Raw genomic sequence first — 23,516 nt, forward strand, 5'->3', positions numbered from 1 at the left:
GGATGATACTACATAGCGATCACTACCATCAGTGTGTGAAAGGGTATGAATGTGTAGCTGTGACATGTGGTGTAAAAGCGCTTTGAGTAGTTGGAAGACTAGAAAAGCGCTATATAAGCTCAAGTCCATTTACCATTTACAAGAGAATATCGTATGCCAGGATAGACTAGACAACACTGCCTCAAGTGCACAAGATGATACTGGACAGTGAGCTGAGGGCAGAGGGCACTATTGTAGCAAGAGAATTACCCCAACAATTTCTGAAATGTATTTTTAGCTGTCTTGAAATGAGCCTATAAAAGTTACAAAAAAGCAAGCCATATACAGAGGTGTCAATAAAGGAACATGAAAATCAAGATAATAGGATACATTTGATTGTACTATGTTTCTGTATATTTGTTTAATGTCCTAATTTAATCTTAATGTTGTTACTACTTGCTCATATGTCCCCTCTACAATGGGATTTTTTAACCATTAAAAAGTTTGAGTGTTTTTGTAATTATGCATTTGCTTGTGTATAAGGGAGCTAAAGCGAATAAAGAAAGAGAAGGAAGAAAAGAGGCTGCAAGTGGAGATGCAGAGGTTGAAAGAAGAAGAGCTGAAGAAGAAAAACAAAAAGTGTGGAAAGAAGGATAGAAAAGAAGTGTCTCGGAAGAAGAGCTTGCTGGAGGGAAGGAAGGTCTGTATATTTATCCCATTTCAACACAAATACAAAATAATTTATGAACAGAAATTACTTGAAAGCTCCCATAAGCACAAACACTCACTTTTTATTACTGTGAATATGAAATGTTTATCGCTTTCTTTCCAGTCAACAGATTCACCAAATGGAGGGAGAATGTCTTCTTGTCACAACTCAAAAGAGTCTCTTGTGGACCAGAGGGAACAACATATTCCAAATGAAGGTGCACGCAGCTTTAAAGAATCACACATTTTATTTTAACATCTTGGTAACAGGATAATATGAACACAATACCATCATTGATTGTTTACAGGACTTGGTGTTTAGTTGCTGACATATTGACCTTTTTGCTTCTATAGTGCATCATAGCATAGAGGAAGATGACTCACAAAAGCAGACAGCGGAGGCCAAAGAAGTACGAGAAGAGTCTCCTCAACTCACGAACAAGCTGGAAAAAGAAAAGGTAGTTTTATTGTAAACGTAATTAGTGACTTCCCCATACACCATCCTACAAGTCACTGTAAGCTGTTTTAAAACATTAGGCTTTAGATGGCAGCCTTCATGATGAAGACCTTGTGTTCCCAATACAAAGTTTAGTTGAGTAACATCACAGTAGTTTGTGATCAAAACATTTAGGGACAAGAAAAACAGGATGTGGTGTAATGTTTAATTAGTTATGTGTAATGGGGATTTTCATAAAACTGAATCATGTTCTAGGTCTTATAAAACATGTTGACAACAAAGTTAATAGTTGTGTATGACAGCAAGGGAATAATTAACAAAAAACTTCCAATGTCTCATCTGTATGCCGCAGTTAAAGAGGATATATTATCCTCCTTCTCCACCTTTTCAAACAGTCCCCTGTGGTCTAAATGAAACATCTGTGCTGTGCTTTGGTCAAAATATAACATGAATCAAGCACCAGAGGAGGTTTGTTACCCTGTATAAACCAGCTTTCTCAGAACGCTCTGTTTTGGTGGGTGTGTCTCTTTAAATGCAACGAGGACCCCTGAGTTTTCCCCGTAGGCATCACTTCTTCGCTAGCGAGAATAAAAATGGCAGACCTAAGCTAAAGTTTGGTTCTAGGCTGTGGCACTTTTCTCTGTGTTGTAAGACTTATGCAGACCTCAAACAAAGCACTGGATGGGTTTATTTCACATTTTGTGGGTTGGTAGACACTCAGGTTACCCAGATATATGTTCAAAAACACTGTCAAAGTGGCTTTTACATAATATGTCCCCTTTAAAACTTGTTAAATAAGTGATTAAAGGTAGTTTTAGTCATATTATATACATAATATTACATATGGAATGAGCCTCACACAATTGCTGATTATTTATGTTATCTTCTTTTTGTGTCTACTGAATTATCCACCTCTGCTTCCCTCTCCAGTCCTGTGTGGATGAGCTACAGACTCTGTTTAGTCTGTACGAGCAGAGCCAGGAACAGGTGGAGTACATCCTACAGCACTGGGATCGAGTTCAGGGCTTGTTACTGGTCCCAGAGACAGATGAGACTGTTCCAGAAAAACATGTGAGTTTCCTAATTAACAGTTGCATTTTCTAAATACTAAGTTAAAAACTTAATGGAAAAGTGGGGAAAAAAATATGCTTCTGTATCTTCCCTTAAACTGCCTGCCATTGTCAGAATCTTGGAAGTTTTCAATAAACCTTCAGTCCCTAAACCTGTCTTCCAAACATAACATAATGGTTACTTTCAATAATAATGATTCAACATTTAATGTTGTTTGTAGATTGCTTTGCAGAAACATTTTACATGGATTTTAGATGCTTAAATAGAAAATAAAGTGAAATATAATCCTTTACTGTATCATAATATATGAAGCCATGTTAAAATGCATGAATTTGAGGTTGTTGTTTTTTTTATCACTGAACATAGTGACATCACACACACAAACAAGGTGTAGAGGTGTGTTGTATTTCAATTTGTCCAAAAGAGTGCAGCAGAGACCTGCTACTAAATGCAAGGCAAAGCTCCATGCAGGTTTAGTTTACATGCAGGGAAGCTAGTCCTTTATGGAGATGCTTTTTCCATTTAAAAGAAAACATAACTTTTCTCAACACATTTTGAAGGCAAAGTCATGTGTGGGGCCTATCATCACTGACTCAAGCTGATGGCAGTCATGCTAACTTGACTTTTACATTGTAAAATTTACCTGTTATGCTAGCAGCTAAAGGGATCTAATTGCACCTTTCAAGTACAGATTGTGCTATGGGAAGCTCTGTAGACTAATTAATACGTAGATGAATCTTCCCAGCAGAGTTCTAGTTCAGATTAAAGGTGTAAACTGCTTATTTCTTTTGGATTTTGACGTGTACATTCATCTATTTCCAATGACATATATTAAAGAGAAATATGAAGATACCTCTTTTTATGTGCTGCTTTACTTTATTTCATGACATGATTGTTGTATTATTACTACTAAGCAAGATTTTAATCAATGAGGGTGCCGGTAGCCTAGTGGTTAGTTTGCACGCCCAATGTACGGAGGCTATGATTTTCTAGGCAGGAGTCGTTTGACCTGTGGCTCATTTGCTGCATGTCATTACCCACACTCTCTTTCAGATTTTTGACTCGATCCACTGTACTATCTCTAATTAAGCCATCAAAGGCCACAAAATAAAACAGAATTCAAACCATTTTGTTTATCTTTGCCCTGTGTACATAGACCCCTGTCTCTAAGAGGAGCAAGAAAGCCAATAGTAAGGCTTTATCGCCCATGCCATCACCAACTGAAGCAGACAAGACTGGAAACAGTGTGTCGGCACAGGACTTCATCCCTCACATTGTGCTAAATGTAACAGGGAAAGACTATCCAGATGCTACAGAGCTGCTTAATGGCAGAATCCTGCCTCCACTAGTTGAGGTACGGCATTACTGATATTTCTGTTATTATTGTCAGTATAGTTACCTTAATGTGTCTTCCCAAAGTATAACCTATCCCTTGGTTTTCCATGTGTTTATCATCACCACTTTTTCTCTTTTCTGTTCTTGTTAGGTGTTAGATGATTTAGGGTTGGGACCCAGCGGGCCACCCATCCCTCCTTCCACCACCTTGTCGATAGTTCCATTCCCCAAAAACAGGAAGCAGTCAAACAGTCAACTCATCTGTGACTGTTTCACCTTCCTTGCTACCTCTGGGTTGGATGAACAGGGTGAGGAGGAGAAGAATTCAGAGGATGATGTACAGGTTGTAAAGGTAATGGTTCATTTAGCCCTCCTGTTTTCACATTTCACACATGTTGTTGGCAAAAAAGCATAGGTATATGATGGTATGACGATCTTACAAAAGAAAGCTACATATTTTATCTTAAGAAGTGGCAGTTTTGGAGGGATTTTGGAGTACATTCTTGGCTCATCATTAGCTCTTTTATAGTCACACATGTTAATGTTTACAAATTAGTACAGTAAATAAAAGGGAAAAGTATGTTGTAATATGAACATCACAGGTTTTTAAATCCAAATGATGTTTGTGTTTTTTCACGTTACAGGAGGAGACATCTGTTAAAGGCCGCGGCAAGGGCAGCAATAAGGAGAGCGCATTAACCAAGGACAAGGATAAAAAAGGAAGAGAGAGTCAGGAGAGCAAGAGACGGCCTTCAGCCAAGACAAAGCGGAAACCCTTACGCTCCCCTCAGCTGCAAGTCTCCCCTAGATCTAGCAGCGCTGGACAGGATCAACTACAAGGGAATTTGGAGCTTAAACGCAGCCAGAGGTAATTGAAGATAAACACAGGCACATTGGGCTTTTTTGCCTTGTTTTTTTATTTACAGAGTGATTTTGTTTTTGGTATGTATTTTTGTGCAGCCTGACAACATTTCGCTGGGTTGTACCTGCCAACGGTACAGTGGTTCTGAAGATCTGGTTCTACCCAGAGTCCCAAGGAAAATATGAGCAGATCTTCAACTTTGAGCTTCTCGGGACCCAGAGAAACTACCAGCTGCTCTGCAGAGGACTGTGCACCTATCCCTCTATCTGCAAAGATTACAAGTCAGTCAGTTTCATATTGCTATTCAGTAATACAAAAAGGAAGAGGAAGGGGTATTACCACACAAAAATACTTAGTACTTAAAAATATACATCTGTCTTAAATGTACTTTCAATATTAATATGCGCAATATATCTTTATTGAAGCCACCCAGAAGCTACAATTTTCATTTTTAGGTTTTAATCTTTAACACCTTTTTTAACAAGTCACTTAACAGGCAATGATTAAACAAAAGCACACTGCTGTAGGCTGGAGAGTTGAATACGTACTCAGCTGCAGCATATTAAACAGTATTTAAACATACCGTTCCTGCAATGCTCTCTCTTTGGTCCCTTTTCATACACAGGAGTGACTTCTTATGGAATAAGAATTATTCTTTGATGTTTCTTTGACATCAAAAGAAATTACAAAACATGTCCTCCTTTGAATTAACAGTAATCATATGTGGTTTCTCCAGGAGTCTTTTTGCTCTCACTAAGAAGGTGCAACAGATGGAAGAAGGGCTCCAGAAGTCATATGTCATAAAACCTGGATACTTTGAGTTTGGACCTTTGCTATGTGGCAAGACCAGAGACAGGTGAGAAGTGGAACACGGGCAGTGAGTGGCCCAGTATTTATGTATCACTTGTTTTTACAGATTCACATGTGTCTGTGTTTTTACAGATACAAAGAAAATCGGTATCCAGAAAACAAAGAGAGACTTTTGATTTATAACAACTCAGGTACGGAGGCTGAAGTCGTGTTCAGTTTCCAGCATGATACCCAAGCCACCACGTATTTACTCGACCCCCCAACCATGACTCTCAAACCTGATCAGAAAAAGGTACAAAAGCACAGTCTACTGACATTGTCTTAACCTACTGTATAGATAGAGATAATGCATGTGCCTGCAATAGCTAAATGAAATATCATATCAAGAATGTTTTGGTGTCACTTGAAGTAATTCAAAGTACGGTCAGTAGCATCAGTACTTCTGTTCCTTTGTCATGTTAGGAGTTGACCGTGTGGGCCTACCCAACAAAAGTTGGACAAATAAAGGACAGCCTAGTGTGCAGCATCAAAGACAATCCAGAGCCTGTCATCATAAACCTCTCCTGCTTAGGCGTTAGGCCAGAGCTGGAGCTGGAGCGCAAACAATTTTACTTTGACAGGATTTTGCCCCACAGGTAGAAAAATCGAACCGTCTAAATGATATCAGTAAATATATAAAGTGAAGTGTCTCTCCCTTTGACCCTTTTCTCTGCTGAACTTACCCTCTTCCACCCTTCTCCCTTTAGGTGGGACAGCCGTAGTTTAAAAATGCATAATAAGTCTGCTCTGCCTGTATCCTGGAAACTGCAGGGAGTTGAGGAGTTGGGGGATGAGTTCACTGTGCCACAGGATCATGGTGTCATCTCACCTAACTCCTCCTTCGACCTGATCTTGCACTTCAGGGCTCAGAAGCCTGTCTTGATTAAGAAGATCTTACGTCTAGAGGTAGTTAAACTATCAAATACATATATCATTGTTGAATGAAAAATGTAAAAAAAAAATCTAAATCAAGTCAAATGAATATACATAGAGCGTAAACAAAGAGATTTCTTTAAGATTATATACTATATGTCAAACTGGGTATTTTACTTTTTGAGTGTATGTACAGAATGTGTTGTGTTTTGTTTCAGGTATCTGATGTGGAGAAGATTGTAGGAATCCTACAAACTGAAAATATACAGGTCTCTGCTGAAGCCTATAATATAACTCTGGACATCTCACCAGGTAGAAACTGAGAGAGCTTATGAACATTTCATTAAAAATGTTAAAGCATTTTCTCTAACTTGTATGTCTTGTCATAATGGACATAAATGATGATGTGATTGAGCTGCTGCCCTAAACTCACTCAGTAAAAAATAATTTTCTTGATGTAAAATGCATGAAAAAAAGTATACCTAGCAGACTTACAAACTATAAACTAATCAGAAAGTCTTATTCCCCAGATGGCTGCTTAAACTTTGGAACAATCAAAGTCTTTGACGAGGCCAAACTGACTCTAAGGTTGAAAAACAAAGAAAAATATGAAATAGCCTACAAGTAAGTTTGAACACTCAGTTTTTCTTATTTACCAAATTACCCAAACTTAAATGATAAATATTGCACATTGCCTTCAGTTCATTTAACTTACCACGGCACTTATGAAGCTCACAGTCAGAGATGGTATGATAAGTGACCATGCAAAGCACAGCGGTCTTCTATCAGTACAATCACAAATTCAATTATTTTCTTTCCACAAGGTTTACGTGTCAGCGGACTGACCCGGCCCAGCCAAACCTAGACTCCATGTTTACGGTGTCCCCCCAGAGTGGATCTCTAATGCCCCACCAGAAGCCAACAACAGTGCAGATCACCTGCAGGCCTACTACAGAACTCTTACTGAAAGATGAACCTGTCCTGCCTTGTGAGGTCTGATCCATACACTGGTCTCAAAAAATTCATTCACATTATTTAAAGTGTCCATGGATCTGCTACAGGGTAAAATAACAGTTCAAAAACAGCAGTATTTAAACAATAGGACCATATAATATACTCTACATAGATGTTAATACTGGAGAGTTAAATAATATGAACCTTTCCTGACCATATATAAAAAAAACATTTTTTATCAATTGTACTTTATGAATTCTTAGTATTTAATACATTTTACCTTAACTTGATGATTAAATATGTCTGCCTAATGGAAATCAAGCAGTTCTAAAGATCGCTTACTGAAATAAACTACAGAATATTCTTCATTAACACCATTATACACAACAGTTTGCTGTTGGTCTAGCAGTTAAGAAGAATCCTACATAATCACAAAAAACCTTTGTTATTTATAGATGTATGCTTAGCTGCATGTCTCTCCATCCCATAATGCTTTTTTTGAGTGTCAGCTGGAACTGTCCAAAGAAGGCAAATGCAATAAAGAAAAAATCAGAAAAGAACATTCATATTGAGTTTAATTTTTTTGTCCTCTGCAGGTGATCGAACCAAACATTGGTAAGGTCGGAGAAACCATATCCATCTTAGCCATCAAGGTTTCTGTCCAGGCTCTCTTCTGCAGGTTAAGACTTGATTTATTCTGCTTCCGTTGTATAATTCTTATTAGTCTCTGTTCAGCACTGAATTGCTAAAAAGTATCTTATCCTCTCATTGTATCATCAAATTATGAAAACTTAATTATTTTGTCAATAAGAGGCCGTTCTAAAATTCAGCCTCAGCGCTAATTAGGAATTTCTGTTCGTTTTTTTCTCAGGTATAAGATCACACCTGCATGTGACATGAACTTTGGTCCACTGGTCCATGGCTGCAAAAAAAGCCAGTTTCTTACTATTGAGAACACTGGCGTCTTTGAGACCCATTACACCATCTCTCGCATGACTATGGAGCCTGCTCCACCAGGAAAGCCAGGGTAGGAGATCAGAACACAGATACAAAAAAGATACAGTTCTCCAAAAAAATGAAAATGTATAAGGAAAATGGTTAATAAAATGGTGAGTTTATCCAGGATGTAAATTAGAAACAGGTTGGTATTTTGTATATATTTTTTGATTTTGTATAAATAATATGCAGTGTTCAATGCCAGCAGAGGGCGGTTCCAGCCTCCACTTTGTCAATACATTTCTGAGAATGTAAATCTGATGGGGTATTTTCCCTTACATTTAAGACACCTCAGTGTTAATGTCTATAAGATGACATTCAGCAGTTATGGATGACATGTGCTTCCTTTACCTGAGTAAAAGTATTACAGTCATATAGATTTATTTCTCTCTAATGGAAAAGTCCTCTACTCAAAATATAGATTGATGACAGGTACATATAATCATCTGCTAGATTTGAAAATGAACACTACTCATCTCAGTCACCGCCTCTTAAGCCTGGCTCAGACTACAGGAGTTTAAAAATCCTACCCGATTTTGAAATCGGTTGGCATCACACACTTCAGGAGAATCTTAAAAGATATTCTTCTCCATAATCTCAAGTATGCATGCAATACAAGATTTGAAAATCATGACACATCACATAAGGATTTTAGTAAGATTATCGTCCACAGCGGAGGATCACACCACCTCACCTGACCTCACGTAAACAATAGAGCCAATGGTTAAATTTGTGATTATAATACTCTGTGCAGAGAGTCCAAGAGAGGGTGAAGAAATGTCTGGGGAGACGCAGACAACATGTATTGTCTATTCTCCAGCAAGAGCTAGAGTAAAATTGAAACTGTCATATGCATTACAATCGTCTGGTGCACCTGTGCGGGTTGTAACTTGCCGGCAGGAGTTCATTGTATCTTGGAATACAAACTGAAACCTGACATTAATAGCATTGCAACAGCCTGTAGGCACATCTGGCTCCTAAAGGGAATGAGATCTGACACTCTGATTGGTTTGATTCATGTAACACCTATGTATAATAAAGCCACATATTCCTTCCTCTTCATGCTCTGCGCTTGGCTCTGGGCCCGGATTGAGCACTGCAAAATATAGACGGTCACGCCCCAAAATTGCAGTGCATCATGTACTTTAGACAACCAATTTATACTGCTGCCAAATAGGGCCAATAGCCTTCAAAATGCTTTTTCTACTACTAAAATACTTTGTGTTTTCTTAAAGATGTTGAAATAACATTGTGATTGTCCTGGTGTTCTAGTGAAAGCGGTCCAGGTAAAAAGATGCTTCAAGAGAACCATTCAGGGAGGCCCGCTGGTGCTAGTTGCAGAGATATGAGTCGTACTCAGGTGAGAGACAGTTAGCAGAGATAACAACCCTCAAAATGCCAGTTCAGTTATTCAGTTTTTCATTTGGACATTTCACTACATTTTTGTCTTTCTTAGAGTTTGTAAGAAAGTTCACAGGCCATAGCTCCCATCTTGTGTGTTGTTTAACATTCTCCGGATTTTTTTCATTCTGCTCACAAACATTAAATGAGTTCAATAGGTGCGTTAACTTTTATTACAAAACAACCATGTTTTCATTTATGTCTGCTTGTTTCAAGCTTGGAAATCTTAGAGTGACACTAAACTAGATAAAACCATAATCAACTAAAACAAAATATGTATTATAAATAATCAATTAAAATCAGCTTAATAGTTCTAGCTGTTTAAAATATTATTACATTCCCAAACATGTTTTTTCACCAGAAGCATTTATTAATGTTCACAATATTATTATGTACCTTAATGTAATGAGTTCCAACTGTGCTTTCAAGCAAGGCTGCAAAGGTAAAAGTCAGAAATACTGTATGTGTTCAAATTAAATTGTAAAATATACGGAAGACATTTTGAATGAAAAACAAAAACTTTGAAAGTTCATCAAATGTAAAAATAAAACCTATCTTGCTCTAGATTTCCATGTCAGACATTTTGTTTTTGTTATCAAATATTCTTATCTGAAAAACACATTATTATTATTATTATTATTATTATTATGTAAAAAAAGATGCATGAAAAGCAAAATATAATCCACATTTCGATTTATTTTATTCAATTTAAATATTTGTCTACTTTTGATTCTAGTTATCCTTGTATCCTCTCTGATCATCCTATGTTTCTTCCCAGAATCGCCCCACCATAGGTGCATTCTCAGTGTCTCCGTGCACAGGAACACTGCAGCCTGGGTCTCAGCAGGTGGTGATTGTGGACTGTCCCGCTGATCAGCTGGGTAACTGGAGCCAGTTTCTGTACATTGACATCAGTGACCGTGACCCCTCAGACCAGCCTGAGGGCATACAGTACAGACTGATGGCAGAAGTCTGCAAGCCAGGTGAAAGCTTATTGTGTCTTATTTGATTGATGCTACTGAGAGGAGTTTTTAAATGGTTGTGAAACAGACAATGATGCCTCTTTTTAACCTAAAAATGCAGAAAAAAACATCAGTGGCAAGAATGATTATTTTTCTTCATTTTTAATACCTGAAAAAAATTCCACAGGGTAGTGTCACACAAGTCAGTTAATAGCAAACTGAGGAAAAATGCCATTCTCAAGCAAATCCCTGTATTCACAATTAGTGATACATTTGGTTGTGAAAAGACAGCATGATTCTATTTAAGACAAATAATAATTAAATGTACCCATGACCAGAGCAAAGAGATAAGAAATACCATGGCAAAATAAAAGACGAACCAAAAGTTCCTCACAGGATAATGAACCTGACCTAAGATATTTCCATGGCTAAGTTCCATACATTTCATAAGATTGGATTTTCCCTTTAATCAGTAAGACAGACATGGATTGTTTTCTAGAACAAAACAGTTCTCACTGCTGCTTTCATTTCTATGCAATGTGATGTCAAATCGCTTTATCTGAATAATCAGAAAGCTTTTGTAATTTGAAGGCTGTATAGGAAGGAAAAAGTGGTAAACCATCTTCATCAAGTGCTATTCCTTTGACTTATCTGGCTCTGTTCTTTTTGCTGTGACTCCCAGGCATTGCTTTAGACACAGCGTCTATCTTTGAAGAACACCATCTGTGTTCCAACAGCAGTCAGCTCTCTTCTGAGCAGTTCTCTAATGCTGAAGGTATTTATGTCCGAGATGAGAACAAATTCTTTTTCAACAATGTCCTGGTTGGGCGAACTGCTAAGGCCTGCTTCAAACTCACCAACAACAGCAAGGTGCCCTGTATGCTCCACTTGGCCATCCGGTATGTTTCTGCAAAGGTAAATCACGTAAACTACATAGATAAATCTAAGGGTATATGAAGATATAAGGATCACTGGTTCTAGCTGAAGGTTGTTAACAGGTCCAACTGATCCTTCATTTCCTTACAGACACCCCGTACCATGAAGTGTTTTGATTTGTCTGCTACAACACTGAGCATTCCCAGCCAGTCACACTCGTTCGCTGAGGTCACCTTTACACCACAGACGATGCAGCTCTACAGTGCTGTCTTTGAGGCTACTATAGAGGGAATCAGCAGGTATACAAGTCTAATCTGTGAATATGAGCTTGGTATTATCTTTGCTGTTTGTTCCATTATTTGTTAAAGTCATCTTTGTTGTCAATTTTTTCCATACGTGCTGGACATTCAGAAAAAATCTAAAAAATGTTTGTATTAAGAATATTGAAGGACAGTATACCCTCTTGCTTTACCATTCAGAGCAAGACCCACCTATTCTGTTTTTATTTGTGCTCACCCAGAATGACACCGACATTCAAGAGCAAGGTGCTGGAGTTTGACCTAATGGGAGAGGGAAATCTCCCCAGTATGTGTGTGGTACGCCCAGCTCTGAGGAACAACCAAGGAAGCCCAATGCTGCACTTCAGGAGGGTACTGGCAGGACGTAGACATACCCTTCCTCTGGTGTTGCTAAATGATGGAAATGTTCCAGCTAAGGTAAGAACAGACATTTTCTTTTAACATTTCTTAATCAAATAACATATTGACTTTAAGAAACCCCTCCAACCATCACTATGAACATCCTCTCAGAGACAAAATGCAATAGTGACTGTACACCTAAATGAGCAGCGATTTTGTAATCCTTGTTGTGTAGATCCTGATTGACATGCTGGATAAACATCAAGTGTTCACCCTCAGACCTGCACCTGGCAACACTCAAAGCTCTGTTCACTCCACAATGATCGAGGGCCCCACACATTCAGGTAAATCATCAACCTGTAAGACTCTCCGCTGGGAGGAATCTCTTCTTCACTTAGAAAAAAAAGTTCTTAGCCATTGAACAAAGGTCTGTGTTATAAGGTGTCACTGTACTGTTTACATTGTAGTGCTTATGTTTGCTTACTGCTCAGTAGAAGAAATTTAACAAACCCTATACTTCCCCTCTATCCACCCTACACTGTGGCATAGTCCCTCTGTCACACGCAAAATTAACAAAATGAAGTCAACTGCTTTTTGTTTTTTCATTTAACCAGGTGATTAACCCATTGAGATAGACATTGCTATTTCCCTCCAGATTTATCTTTTAAACTCCACTGGTTGACAGGGGAGAGTTGTATTTATTTCACTACTTTCTTCTTTCTTTACACTATAAAATGTTTAGTTTATTCAAACTCAAGAATCAATGTGAACTCAAATGGCATTACTTGATTACTCACCTCAAATGGCTCTATTGATTTTTTCATGATGAGTGATCATTTAAAAGTCCCCTAGACCTGCGACCAGACACTGTTTTGTAGAACCGTTATAATTTCCCTTTTCAAACAGTGGCATCACCCAGAGAGATTTTTGTTAATACCTTACATTCAGGCCTCACATTGTAGAATTGTGCAATGGAAAACAGCTCAATTGTATTCATACCTTATCGTAAACTGTTGTCAATTATTTATTGCCACACATGTCATTTTGCCACTTTTGTAGTTTTTTATCACAACTGATTGACCCTGGCGTTGAATGTAGCTTTGTGCTGCTGCAGCTGCTGCACAAGAAACAGCCAGATGAAACACGTAATTTTAAAATGAAGTATTAAAAAGTAGCCATTCATAATAAGATGCACACAAACATAAATTGAGGAAAAATACATTAAAGAATTACTCAACATGAGCTTTTATCTGTTGATTGAAGTATATTTTAATGCTATCATCATCTCTCTTCATTTCACAGAGAATCAGTTGGTGCACAGAGCCAGCCTGAGGCTGAAGGTTAACGAGCGTGCAGAGTTTGATGTCAGTTTTTGCTCTGACAAGACCCTGAGTGTCAAGGCCAAGATGTCACTGCAGGTGGAGGACAACCAGTACAGCAACATCATAATAACAGTGACAGGAGAGGCTTACCAGGAAATTGTCTCACTTGACAACATCAGCAGGCCAATCCAGGAGACAGATCAGGAAGATGAGGCGGGAGGTAAGACTAGAATACAGGGTAGGAGAAAAAGCTTTAAGTGTAGAATGTCGTAGAAATATTGGCAAGCTCTAAGTTTTGTCTTTAATCAAAATGGAGTCTTTTCCTGAGTTTTCTTTTCTTCAAAGGCCTTTTTGTCTCGTACAGGTTATTATGAGGAGCTGAATCTTGGTGACTGTCATGTAGGCACTCCCCACCAAGAGAGTTTCACCATGACCAACCACAGCAGCAGCAAGGTTGTGAGGTTTGAGTGGCCCCCTGCTGGACCCCATGTCTTCTTTTCACCACAGGTAAAGAATTAAAAAAGAACATTAGCAGCTTTTAACTTTCTCATTGAACTGTTTGTAAAGAAATGCTAAAACAATACTATTTTAGCTTTAAAGTATTACATCTTAACCTTTTCCTCAGATCATAATTTGCTGTATGCGATCAAAAATAATTTGCGTTTTCTTCCAGGTGGGTCACCTTCATGCTGGTTGCTCTAAGGAAGTGACTGTCACGTTTAGCTCCAATCAGCCGGTAACTTTGACCAGCCAACCAATGAAATGCAAGCTTTGTCAGATTGAGTTCCAGCAGCCTTTAGAGCAGGTGGCTGACTGGGACGACCGGCAGAGGACAGTGAAGTGGCTGAATTCGACCAGGCAAGAAACACCACAGCAGCCTGTTAAAAACAAGGTAAACATGTTGAACATGACGTGATTGTGCTGTTAAGAAAGAGTAACCAGTTCATAATGCAAGTCGTAAAACATTCACATGTTTGCATGCAGGTGATTAAGACAGATCCTGAGCCCTGCTGCACCGTGGTTGACGGCTCTCAGTGGGAGATGGAATTGCGTATCACTGCAGTTTGTGACTATGTGAAGTTCAGCTGCAAAATTGACACTATTGATTTCAAAGATACCATGCTGTACCAAACCAGGCTACACCAGTAAGTCCTGATCTGATTATATGAAATAAAATCAACAGATTCCATTCACCCTAAAGGATGTATCACTTTAGCTTTGATCAACAGACTCCAGTGTTTCCCCTACCATTATATTAGGGGGGCAGCCCTAATATATATATTTTTGATTTATTTTTGGTCTTTTTGTGCCTTTATTGGTATAGTGGATAGAGTCGGAAATCAGGGAAAGAAGTCTTTCCAATAGAACAGGACAGCCCCCCCCCCCCCCCCCCCCAATAAAAAAGCTGTAAACCTAGGGGAAAACACTGGACTCATAATCAAAATCCAGCTAATCCAGAGCTAGACATTACACACATGCTTTTTATACTTGAGTCAATACAGTGGTCACAATAATGTTGAGTAAACAGTAATAACTTTTTTTTTTTAAAGGTATTGATATTAAAATGTTATGTATATATTTATTGGCTGTCTTTGTGTCTGTCTTTATATGTGCAGACTGCCAATAGTGAATCGAGGCACTGTCAAGCTGGACTTCACCTGGAAAGTCCTCATGGATCCTAGAAACAGTGGGGACCAAGGAGGTACGACAGTAATACTACTGTATATCATATAGTCAGCTTGTTAGCGTTTAGTTTGACCTTATAAAGCAACATAAGTGTTTTTTGCAAAGCAATAATGTTCCAATTTTAACTTGAACATACTTGTACGTTTTATATGTGTTTTGATCCTTTTCTAATGAGGTAACTTTGTACATGTGAACATGTTGTGTATATAACAGATGGGAACCTCACCTCTCGACAAGGGAGTAGGTCAGTGGGTGTGGTAAGTGGAGCCCGTCCCTCCAGCGCTCTTGCCAGTGTAATGTCTCTGATGATAGGGAATCCTGAGCTTTCCCCCATCAGTATTGAACCCAGAATAGGGGCCATACTGCCTGGTGCTATGGAACATTTCAGCATTCGCTTTTCACCTCTGGAGGTGGCTCAATTTCAGGGCAGCCTGATTTGCAGGTACAGTAAATTGCACTTTAAATTGATATTTAAACAAGCGAATAATATAGCCTAAAGCTAAAAATGTGAAGAGCAGCATATATGGAGGTGTTGTGCTGTAGGAGATGCCTGAAAGGAAGTGAAAGCCTTCTTCAGAATCATAACACACACTTTTTATTGTTCCTGTCTGTGTACGTCTTCTTTCTTTCAGTATTCCCAACCTGCAGGAAGGTGATCAGGCTCCCTGTATCTCAGTGAGTGGCCGCAGCCTGTTTCCCCACTACCACTTCGACTTGGAGGATTCCAACTACATCAACTACTGCCACCCTGAATTAAGGGCCCATCTAGAACCTAACACCAGGGTCATAGAGATTAATGCGGTTGGCTTCTCTGCCCCATCAACAAGGTAACAAAGAGAGATGAGAGGGTTTTTTTAAAATCCCTATCAGTGTAAACCCTAACATTGGAATGTACTTGTTTTGTTGTGGTCACTACACAGATGTTTGAACGTGGTGAACCCAACCAGTAAGCCTTACTCTTTCAAGTGGAGGTGTGAAGACACAGGTGACAGCCCATTCTGCTGCCTCACTCCATATGGAATCATCATGCCTGGGAAGAAAGTGGAAGTAAGAATAAAATCAGACAGTCTTTACACCTGTACTGTCTTCAAACATATGCCATCCTGTCCTCAAGTATGGCATCTTGCTCACCACTTCCTACCCTTCTTTATGTCAATTTTATATTCCCATTGTTTTATCACTCAATATGTGTCCCCTTCTAACCGTGCTCTGCTTTCTCACAAATAATTTTAATTTATTTCATTCTACTTCCTCAATTTCTGGCTCAACTTTCCTGTTCTCATTTCCCGTCCACTTTTCCTATCTTCAGTCCTCTCTTTCACCCTCTTTTTTTGGTAACTCTTGGGTTTGTCAATGTGTGTTGCAGATGCGTTTTGAATATGTAGCTGAGCAACTGGACGTGGTGGAGTCATTCTGGAGCTTTCTGATTGAGACTCTGTCGTTGTCTGTCCCCTTCCTGTGTGTTGGCACTGCCAGAGAACCAGTTGTCTATCTCAGCAGACCTCATATTGACTTTGGAGAAGTCCTTGTTGGTATGTAACATACTTAGATACACACATACATGTACTTAAAATGACGACATTGTACACATGTTCAGGTATGCGAGTCATAGCAAATAACTATTAAAAAGCTTTCAATACTAGTTGCTGCAACTCTGGGTTAGAAACAACCAATAATTACAATTTAAAACAAACAGTAAATAATGTATTACTCTAATGAATTAGCATGATTGAACAAAAGAACCTAATGATGACATATAAGCCTACATATCCATGTATATTCAAAGTTGTGTGTCCATGTGTGTGTTTGTTTGTTTGCCTTCACAGGTCGCAAAATGGAACAGACAGTTGATCTGGTGAATGGAGAGGATGAACCTTTCCACTTCTCTGTCCTGCAGTCATCTCTCATCAGTGACGATCAGGAGTCCACCCTCATTTTGAAGCCCATGACTGGAACATTGGAACCCAAAGACAGGTTATTGACACTGAAAATGCAACTAAATGTAAAGCGAAATGCCTTGAAGAATAATAATCAGTGACAGTGTCAAGTCTGAAATAATGTGATAATGTGTGAAGTGACAAATCTTAAAGCTCTGTCAGGTTTTAAGGTTTCTGGACTGGATAAGGAGAAGGGAATCTGTCAATTAACGTTCACTCTTTGCTGCAGGTTGCCTTTGTCAGTATCCTTCACACCTTGCTGGGATGGCTGTGTGAGCTTCAGATTGGTTCTGAGGGCAAAGAGGAAGTCAGAGCCACTTACATTGACAGTGAAGGCCAGTTGTTTCACCATTTCCGTTCAAGTTGAAAAGCCAGGCGGGGGTCTCAGAGAGATCAAACCTAACCAACAAGAATCTCTGGACTTTGGAGAGGTCAGTACACAGACCCAAATACTCACATGCACCATCACACAAGGGAAGTTTAATCATGAAAATCTCTGTCTTGTTTGTGTCTGTCTGGACTCTATATCTAGGTGGAGATTTTGGAGCAATCATTTGTTAATCTGATGGTGTCCCATCCGGCAAAATTCAGTCTGGAGATGAACTTTGACCTTACTGGTCCCAGCGAACTGCTTCAGCATTTGGAGGCAAAACCACAACATGCTACTCTTGAGTTTGGAAAAAGGCTACAGTCCTCACTCTTTTTCAGCCCCCAGAGCATTTGTAACCTAGAGGACGTCAGACTGAGTGTAAAGGTCAGATGCTATTGTCCTATAAGGGTTCATGTGATTTTCTAAAAAGTACAGTATATGGACTAGTTATGTTAATAAGACATGCCCCTGGCCTGCACAAATACACTTTAAACTCAATCTTTATTTGTTCTTTCTGGGTGTTTTGTCTCTCTGTTGTTTTGTCTTGTCAGGTAAAGCATGGACCAGCATTTATCTTCAACATAAAAGGCAGGGCTGTAGCACCCAGCCTTCAATTTTCCTTCAACAAGTACAACTTTGGCAAGTGCTTTCTATACAGTCCTGACACAGTGCCGGCCTCACAGACTCTAGTGATAAGCAACAAAGGCGAAAGGGACATTAGGTACAGTAGTTGTTTGTACTTTATTTCTGTTTCAACTGCATATCATTTGGTGTAAATATACTCAGGAAGCTCAAGAGTTTAAAAGAAACAAATTGTATGTGCTCTTACTCCTCAGTATCCAGTGCAAGTACAAGAATACCTCTTACCTGGAGATTGACTTCAAACATGATATTTTGTTCCCTGGTGCTGTGATGGACATACCAGTCAGGTTCTATCCCCGTGAGGCTGTCCGTTACCATGACAAGCTCATCTTCATCTTAAACAGCGGTGTCACAAAACAAGTGGACATATTGGGGCAAGGCGTTGAGAGGAGGGTGAGTCTGTTACCAAGAATACCAATTGAAGGCAGGACTATGTTACTCCTGCTACAACAGGACACAAGCAAATTCATCTGTCTGGATATCTGAAGAGAAAAGTATAAAATATTTTGAATTTAAAATAATCACTTTTTGAACGGAACAATCTTAAATACAAGATGGGCAAGCCAGCAGTGTGAGCATGTGTATGAATAGGATTAGTTTATACCAGTGATACTCAACCCGAGGATCTCGAGCCACATGTGGCTCATTTGGGACTAGTTGTGGCTCTTTTAGGTCCTACTTGGAGAAAAAAAGTAATTATTTAAAAAAGGGAAACATTGTCAGCAGAAATTATTCTTTGCAAGTCATGTTTCCCACACATATTTTAGGAAAGAAATACGTTTTTTGATTGTGGCTCTTGCAGAAATATTTTTTGGTCAGTGTGGCTGAGTACCACTGCTTTATACTAACGGGCAAAAAAATAATCATCTGCCTTCAGTGTATGAATCTGGTGTGAATTGAAGTGTAAAATTCCTGTGAATGAAAAGAAGACGAGAAAAGTGCTACACAAGTACAGTCCAGTTTCTGTTTACTGAACCACTTGAGGCTGGCTACAGAAGTCAAGGAATCCCCATAAGATTTCATACTAAAGGGGCCAATTTAACTGCATAATCTAACATGTTTACATGGTTATCTATTACATTAGGTGTATTATTGTACATTTTTTAATACATGTTTCAATCTGCCCTAGTTGGAGGTGGAAGATCCCAAGCAAAGGAAAGTGAAACTAGGATCTTTGATGATTGGTCAGAAGGTGAAAAAACAAGTGGTTCTGGTGAACCGCAGCGCTTTAGATATTTCCTTTACTCTGCTGCTCAGCACAAACACATCGTTGGACCAAAAGGTAGGACACTCATGAGGACACACACAGTACTACTAAATATTATTCTCTGATCACCTTTTAACCTCCACATTTTCTTCCAGTATCTGTTGTTCAGTCCTGCAGGTGAGCTTAGCCTGAAAGCCAGAGGTGGTTCATGTAATGTTGAGATCCAGTTCTCACCAAACCAGCACATACCCCCCTTCAGCGCTGAGCTGCAGGCCCAGTTTCCAGGCCTGTTGCACCCCCTGCTGACCATCCAGGGCAGCTGCAAGGTAGGCTGTGCAGTAGATTTTATCCCGATAAACCAGCTACATGTATTTCCTTTACACGCTTGAGCATCTCCTCTAATGTAGGTTTATTATATTCTTGTAACTTTTTAAAATAATCTAAACATTAAGATTAGAGATTTGTACATAAAACTGCTGAATGTGTTTGTAAAGGGATGAACTACAATGAGCTTAATGACATAACATTCAATGGAATTGGAAGTTTTTAAGCAAGAAACATTTCGATGGTTTATGAAGCAATGTTAACCATTACAATGTCACTGACAGGTTGTGGAGGTCCAGCTGGACCAGGACCACTTAGCCTTTGGAGCTGTTGTCCAGGGCTGCCAGGCCAGGAAAAAGATAGTTATGATGAACTCTGGGGACATTGGAGCCAGGTAAGGTTACAGTTATGTTTTCCTCTCAAGTAGTAAACCACAGACAGACATAGTGTAGCAGAAACACATTAACATACACCTAACCCCTTCTTTAAGAGTCTATCAAACAAGAATGAAGCATCAGTCTTAATCAGATTTGCCCAGAGATAATACATTTCTGTACATAATTGTTTGTTATGCTCACATTATGACCAATTCTGCTCAGATCTACTTCATGTAATTTGCTTTTAATTTATCTGTCTACAAGATTCCACTGGAAGACGGACAGTTTTCCTCAAGATCTGTCCATTGCACCAGCTAAAGGCTATATCTCTCCAGACAAGGAGGTCCTTTTTGACGTGACCTTTAGCCCCGTAGAACTGAGTAATGACACAAGATATGAGAACGTGTTCTGCTGTGTGGAGGGCTTCTCCTCCCCTGTTACCTTTACTGTGACAGGATCTTGCATCGTAGCTTCCACCAGCAAAGAGGTTTGATTGATTCCTTTTCAATCATTGCATATTTGATCATTTAGGGTTTTGATTCCACATGTAAGGAAATGGAAATGCTGCATTACACTTTTGTGTCCTGGCACTTCAAAAATAAATTAGTTTCCAGGGAAACACTGCAGCTTCAAGTCAACCAAGGTGACATACATTAAGCTATTACACGTTATATTTCCATGGTTAGATACTTATTGTGATACCCATTATAAAAGTTATTAAAGTTTGCCAATAAAAAAAGTTATTCTATGATATTTAAATAGGGATACTACCAAGTCTACTCTTTAGTTTACATTTGATACAAAAGAAAACTGGTATAATACTTTCTGTGCACATACTAAAGGCCTGAGTTTACTGATGGTTAAAGTCCAGAATCAGTTCATTTGAGAGATGGATTTATGTTTCTTTTGGAACAAGCGGGCAGTCTTGACATATTAAAGATAAGTTAACATTTGGGAAAACTTTCAGTTTGTTTAAAATACTTCGTTAGCCACTTACATCTGACCAGGTGATTTTCATTTGATTCATTTTCAATTTGAATTAAATTGACGGTGATAATTCATTAGTTCTTTTTGATTCACATTTACAGTGACGGCACTCCCCCTAGTGTAAATGCTTTTGTACTACAAATGGCTTAACCCTTATGTCTCTCTTATCCAATCTGCACATTGCGCTTTGACACTGTGGACTACACTGTTTACATTATTCTATATTTTGTATATTCAAATATTTCTTTCTTTAATTTTACATTAGACTTTTTATATTACTGTATATATGTGTATTAGTAATTTGAGTGTTTATTGCATAGCCTTGCGGAACAGTCTTTACATTTCACTGCACATCTGTATGAGCATGTGACAAATACAAATCTTGAATCTTAAATGTCTCCAGGTGGTGAATTTTGTTTGCCCAGTGCGTGGCTCTCACACACTGACTCTTCCAGTGTTCAACCCCACAAGCCATCACTGCAGCATCAGGCCCGTCATTGAGGGTGAACAGTGGACTGCTAAGCCCTCTGTGACCATGGAACCTTTTCAAAACAAGACCTGCAAGATCACCTACAAACCACTGACTATGACTGCTGATAAAAAGAAACACTTGGGATCAGTCTTTTTCTCCTTCCCTGATGGGAGCGGTATGCTGTACACTCTACAGGGAACTGCTGAGCCTCCCAAGGCAGAGGACACCTTTCTGCATGAACTGCCAGCCAAGACTCACCACACACTGATGCTCCCAGTACACAACTGGCTCTCCAAGCAACAGCGGTAAAATCACACAATTACCCTAAAGTCTCCAGCTTCTCTGACCATACAGATCCTGTGATCATTCCTAAACTAGCAAAACCTGTGTTCTTCTTTGGTCAATTGGAGATGACAGAAACACTCGGAGCTCACCTTTTAGCTTGATATGGGTAACTTGGACATCCAGCAGTAACAGATAGAAGTTGACGTTCATATTTCGATCTATCTAATAAATGTGATGCTGCTCCTAAAATGATGCTATGAGAACAGGGAGAGTGAACCAGAACAGTACATTTGTTGAAGCAGAGCTAAAAAAAAAAAGTGCTTAAAGGTGCACTATGGAGTTTTGGAAGAGAAATGTGAAAGTTGGAGAAATGTACAGATTCTGTGATTAGTGCGCCTTTAAACTTACAACAAAGTTCTGGGGATCTAAACAGCTGCAGCAGATGTGAGTCATAACTATGACTGAAATCTTGTGGCACTTTGCAGCAGTTTGTGTATACACTCAGTTCTCTTAAAAGATATAGGCGAGACATTTTCAAGAAAAAGGTGGCACAAAATCATACCCTATTTAAAACTTCTGCCTTTAAAATATAAACTCTATGCAAAATATAATGAGTAAATGTCAAGAGTAGAAACACAAAGACATTTTCAGGACAGATAACTAATAGTCAATAGTGTTTCTGTGTGCTCAGATTTCGTGTGCTGATGGAGATTCTGAAACCTGACAAGACAGATGCCACAATGTCCCTCAAGGGTCTTGAATACATTGATGTCCCTGCCTTGACCAAACGGGACTACAAGATGTCTTTCTTTGCTTACAAAGAGGGGCACTTCAACACCAAGGTTTGATCACTCACACATTTCTCTGATCAGATCGTATACATATGTAAGCACCTTGTCCTCAAACCTTTCACTCTTCTCCCCAGGTGACATTTAGTAACGTGACCTCCGGTGAGTATTTGTTTTACCTTGTAACATACAAGGTTACATCTCCAGGAGTTTTGTCTGAAATAAAGCTGGAGACAGCGGTCCGTCGGACAGCCTTGGCCACTGTGGAGGTGGAGAACCCCCTGACCACAGCTACCTGCCTCAGCACTGAGTGTAACTGTCCCGACATCAGTGCTCCAACCCAGCACACGGTGCCAGGACAGTCCAAGGTGGATATTGAGTTCATCTTTTCCTGCACTTACTGAAAAACAGACTTTTGATGAATCTTTCTATATGTGTACATTCCTCTCTTCAGAGTTCTCTGAGCTTTGAGTACAAGCCCCTGCGTGCAGGCAGGTCTACAGCCCGGCTGACTCTCAGTAGTAATGATCTGGGCTACTTTCACTACGATCTGGTCCTCAAAGCTCTGCCCCCTCCACCTGAGAAAACTGTCCATTTCAACACTTGTCTGGGCAGCAGCCACTCTGTTCCCATTAAATTCATCAACTACTCTCACTTCAAAACTGAGTACTCATGCAAGGTAAGAAAATCCTTTATAGGAGAAGTAGTAAATATCACTGCACAACATGATCTTTTGGCTCTCCCACCTTTACTTTGTTGGTCTTATTCTTACTTATTTTACACATCAGTTTGAACTAGAAACACTACTCAGCTTATGCAATGATAATCAAGGAGTTTTATTTTGCTGCTTCATTTGTTATCTCCCACCTGCAGACTGATTGCCCGGACTTCATAGTGGAAGAGAAAGTTGGTGCGTCTCCGGGTTCCCATGCGGGGTCAGAGGCCAGCATGGAAGTTTGTTTTGAACCGCATCAGCTGGGAGAAGTAAGAGGCCAGCTCAGCCTGGCCTCAGGAATTGGGGGAGAATACATCTTTCCCTTACATGGGATCTGCCACTCTCCCAAACCCCAGGGCCCATTTAGCATCAAGGCGGGTCGCAACATCACTATACCCTTCAAGAATGTGTTCCTGCAGACCACTGCTTTCTCTTTCCAGGTA

The 23,516-nt window shown here is 39.4% G+C and overlaps 1 protein-coding gene across 1 annotated transcript in view; it reads left to right on the plus strand.

Moving 5' to 3' along the window:
• Positions 1-23,516, plus strand: part of hydin (HYDIN axonemal central pair apparatus protein) — a 77,346-nt gene that overhangs the window by 53,209 nt on the left and 621 nt on the right. Inside the window, exons 43-88 of the mRNA XM_065956585.1 lie at positions 523-679; positions 812-905; positions 1,042-1,156; positions 2,107-2,215; positions 3,372-3,569; positions 3,702-3,902; positions 4,195-4,418; positions 4,511-4,693; positions 5,149-5,268; positions 5,355-5,514; positions 5,685-5,857; positions 5,969-6,167; positions 6,353-6,446; positions 6,665-6,758; positions 6,959-7,127; positions 7,685-7,767; positions 7,960-8,115; positions 9,357-9,444; positions 10,255-10,468; positions 11,130-11,371; positions 11,474-11,622; positions 11,844-12,039; positions 12,197-12,305; positions 13,264-13,503; positions 13,648-13,790; positions 13,957-14,175; positions 14,268-14,428; positions 14,900-14,985; positions 15,183-15,411; positions 15,602-15,796; positions 15,890-16,016; positions 16,336-16,501; positions 16,796-16,943; positions 17,136-17,337; positions 17,439-17,660; positions 17,828-17,997; positions 18,113-18,311; positions 19,048-19,200; positions 19,281-19,451; positions 19,734-19,843; positions 20,091-20,313; positions 21,217-21,590; positions 22,262-22,412; positions 22,496-22,726; positions 22,813-23,037; positions 23,232-23,513. Coding sequence (XP_065812657.1) covers positions 523-679; positions 812-905; positions 1,042-1,156; positions 2,107-2,215; positions 3,372-3,569; positions 3,702-3,902; positions 4,195-4,418; positions 4,511-4,693; positions 5,149-5,268; positions 5,355-5,514; positions 5,685-5,857; positions 5,969-6,167; positions 6,353-6,446; positions 6,665-6,758; positions 6,959-7,127; positions 7,685-7,767; positions 7,960-8,115; positions 9,357-9,444; positions 10,255-10,468; positions 11,130-11,371; positions 11,474-11,622; positions 11,844-12,039; positions 12,197-12,305; positions 13,264-13,503; positions 13,648-13,790; positions 13,957-14,175; positions 14,268-14,428; positions 14,900-14,985; positions 15,183-15,411; positions 15,602-15,796; positions 15,890-16,016; positions 16,336-16,501; positions 16,796-16,943; positions 17,136-17,337; positions 17,439-17,660; positions 17,828-17,997; positions 18,113-18,311; positions 19,048-19,200; positions 19,281-19,451; positions 19,734-19,843; positions 20,091-20,313; positions 21,217-21,590; positions 22,262-22,412; positions 22,496-22,726; positions 22,813-23,037; positions 23,232-23,513 — 7,954 coding nt within the window. The remainder of the gene's footprint in view (positions 1-522; positions 680-811; positions 906-1,041; positions 1,157-2,106; positions 2,216-3,371; positions 3,570-3,701; positions 3,903-4,194; positions 4,419-4,510; positions 4,694-5,148; positions 5,269-5,354; positions 5,515-5,684; positions 5,858-5,968; positions 6,168-6,352; positions 6,447-6,664; positions 6,759-6,958; positions 7,128-7,684; positions 7,768-7,959; positions 8,116-9,356; positions 9,445-10,254; positions 10,469-11,129; positions 11,372-11,473; positions 11,623-11,843; positions 12,040-12,196; positions 12,306-13,263; positions 13,504-13,647; positions 13,791-13,956; positions 14,176-14,267; positions 14,429-14,899; positions 14,986-15,182; positions 15,412-15,601; positions 15,797-15,889; positions 16,017-16,335; positions 16,502-16,795; positions 16,944-17,135; positions 17,338-17,438; positions 17,661-17,827; positions 17,998-18,112; positions 18,312-19,047; positions 19,201-19,280; positions 19,452-19,733; positions 19,844-20,090; positions 20,314-21,216; positions 21,591-22,261; positions 22,413-22,495; positions 22,727-22,812; positions 23,038-23,231; positions 23,514-23,516) is intronic.

The sequence above is a fragment of the Labrus bergylta genome, chromosome 7 (genome assembly GCF_963930695.1).
Source record: "Labrus bergylta chromosome 7, fLabBer1.1, whole genome shotgun sequence".
In the NCBI taxonomy this organism is placed as follows: domain Eukaryota; kingdom Metazoa; phylum Chordata; class Actinopteri; order Labriformes; family Labridae; genus Labrus; species Labrus bergylta.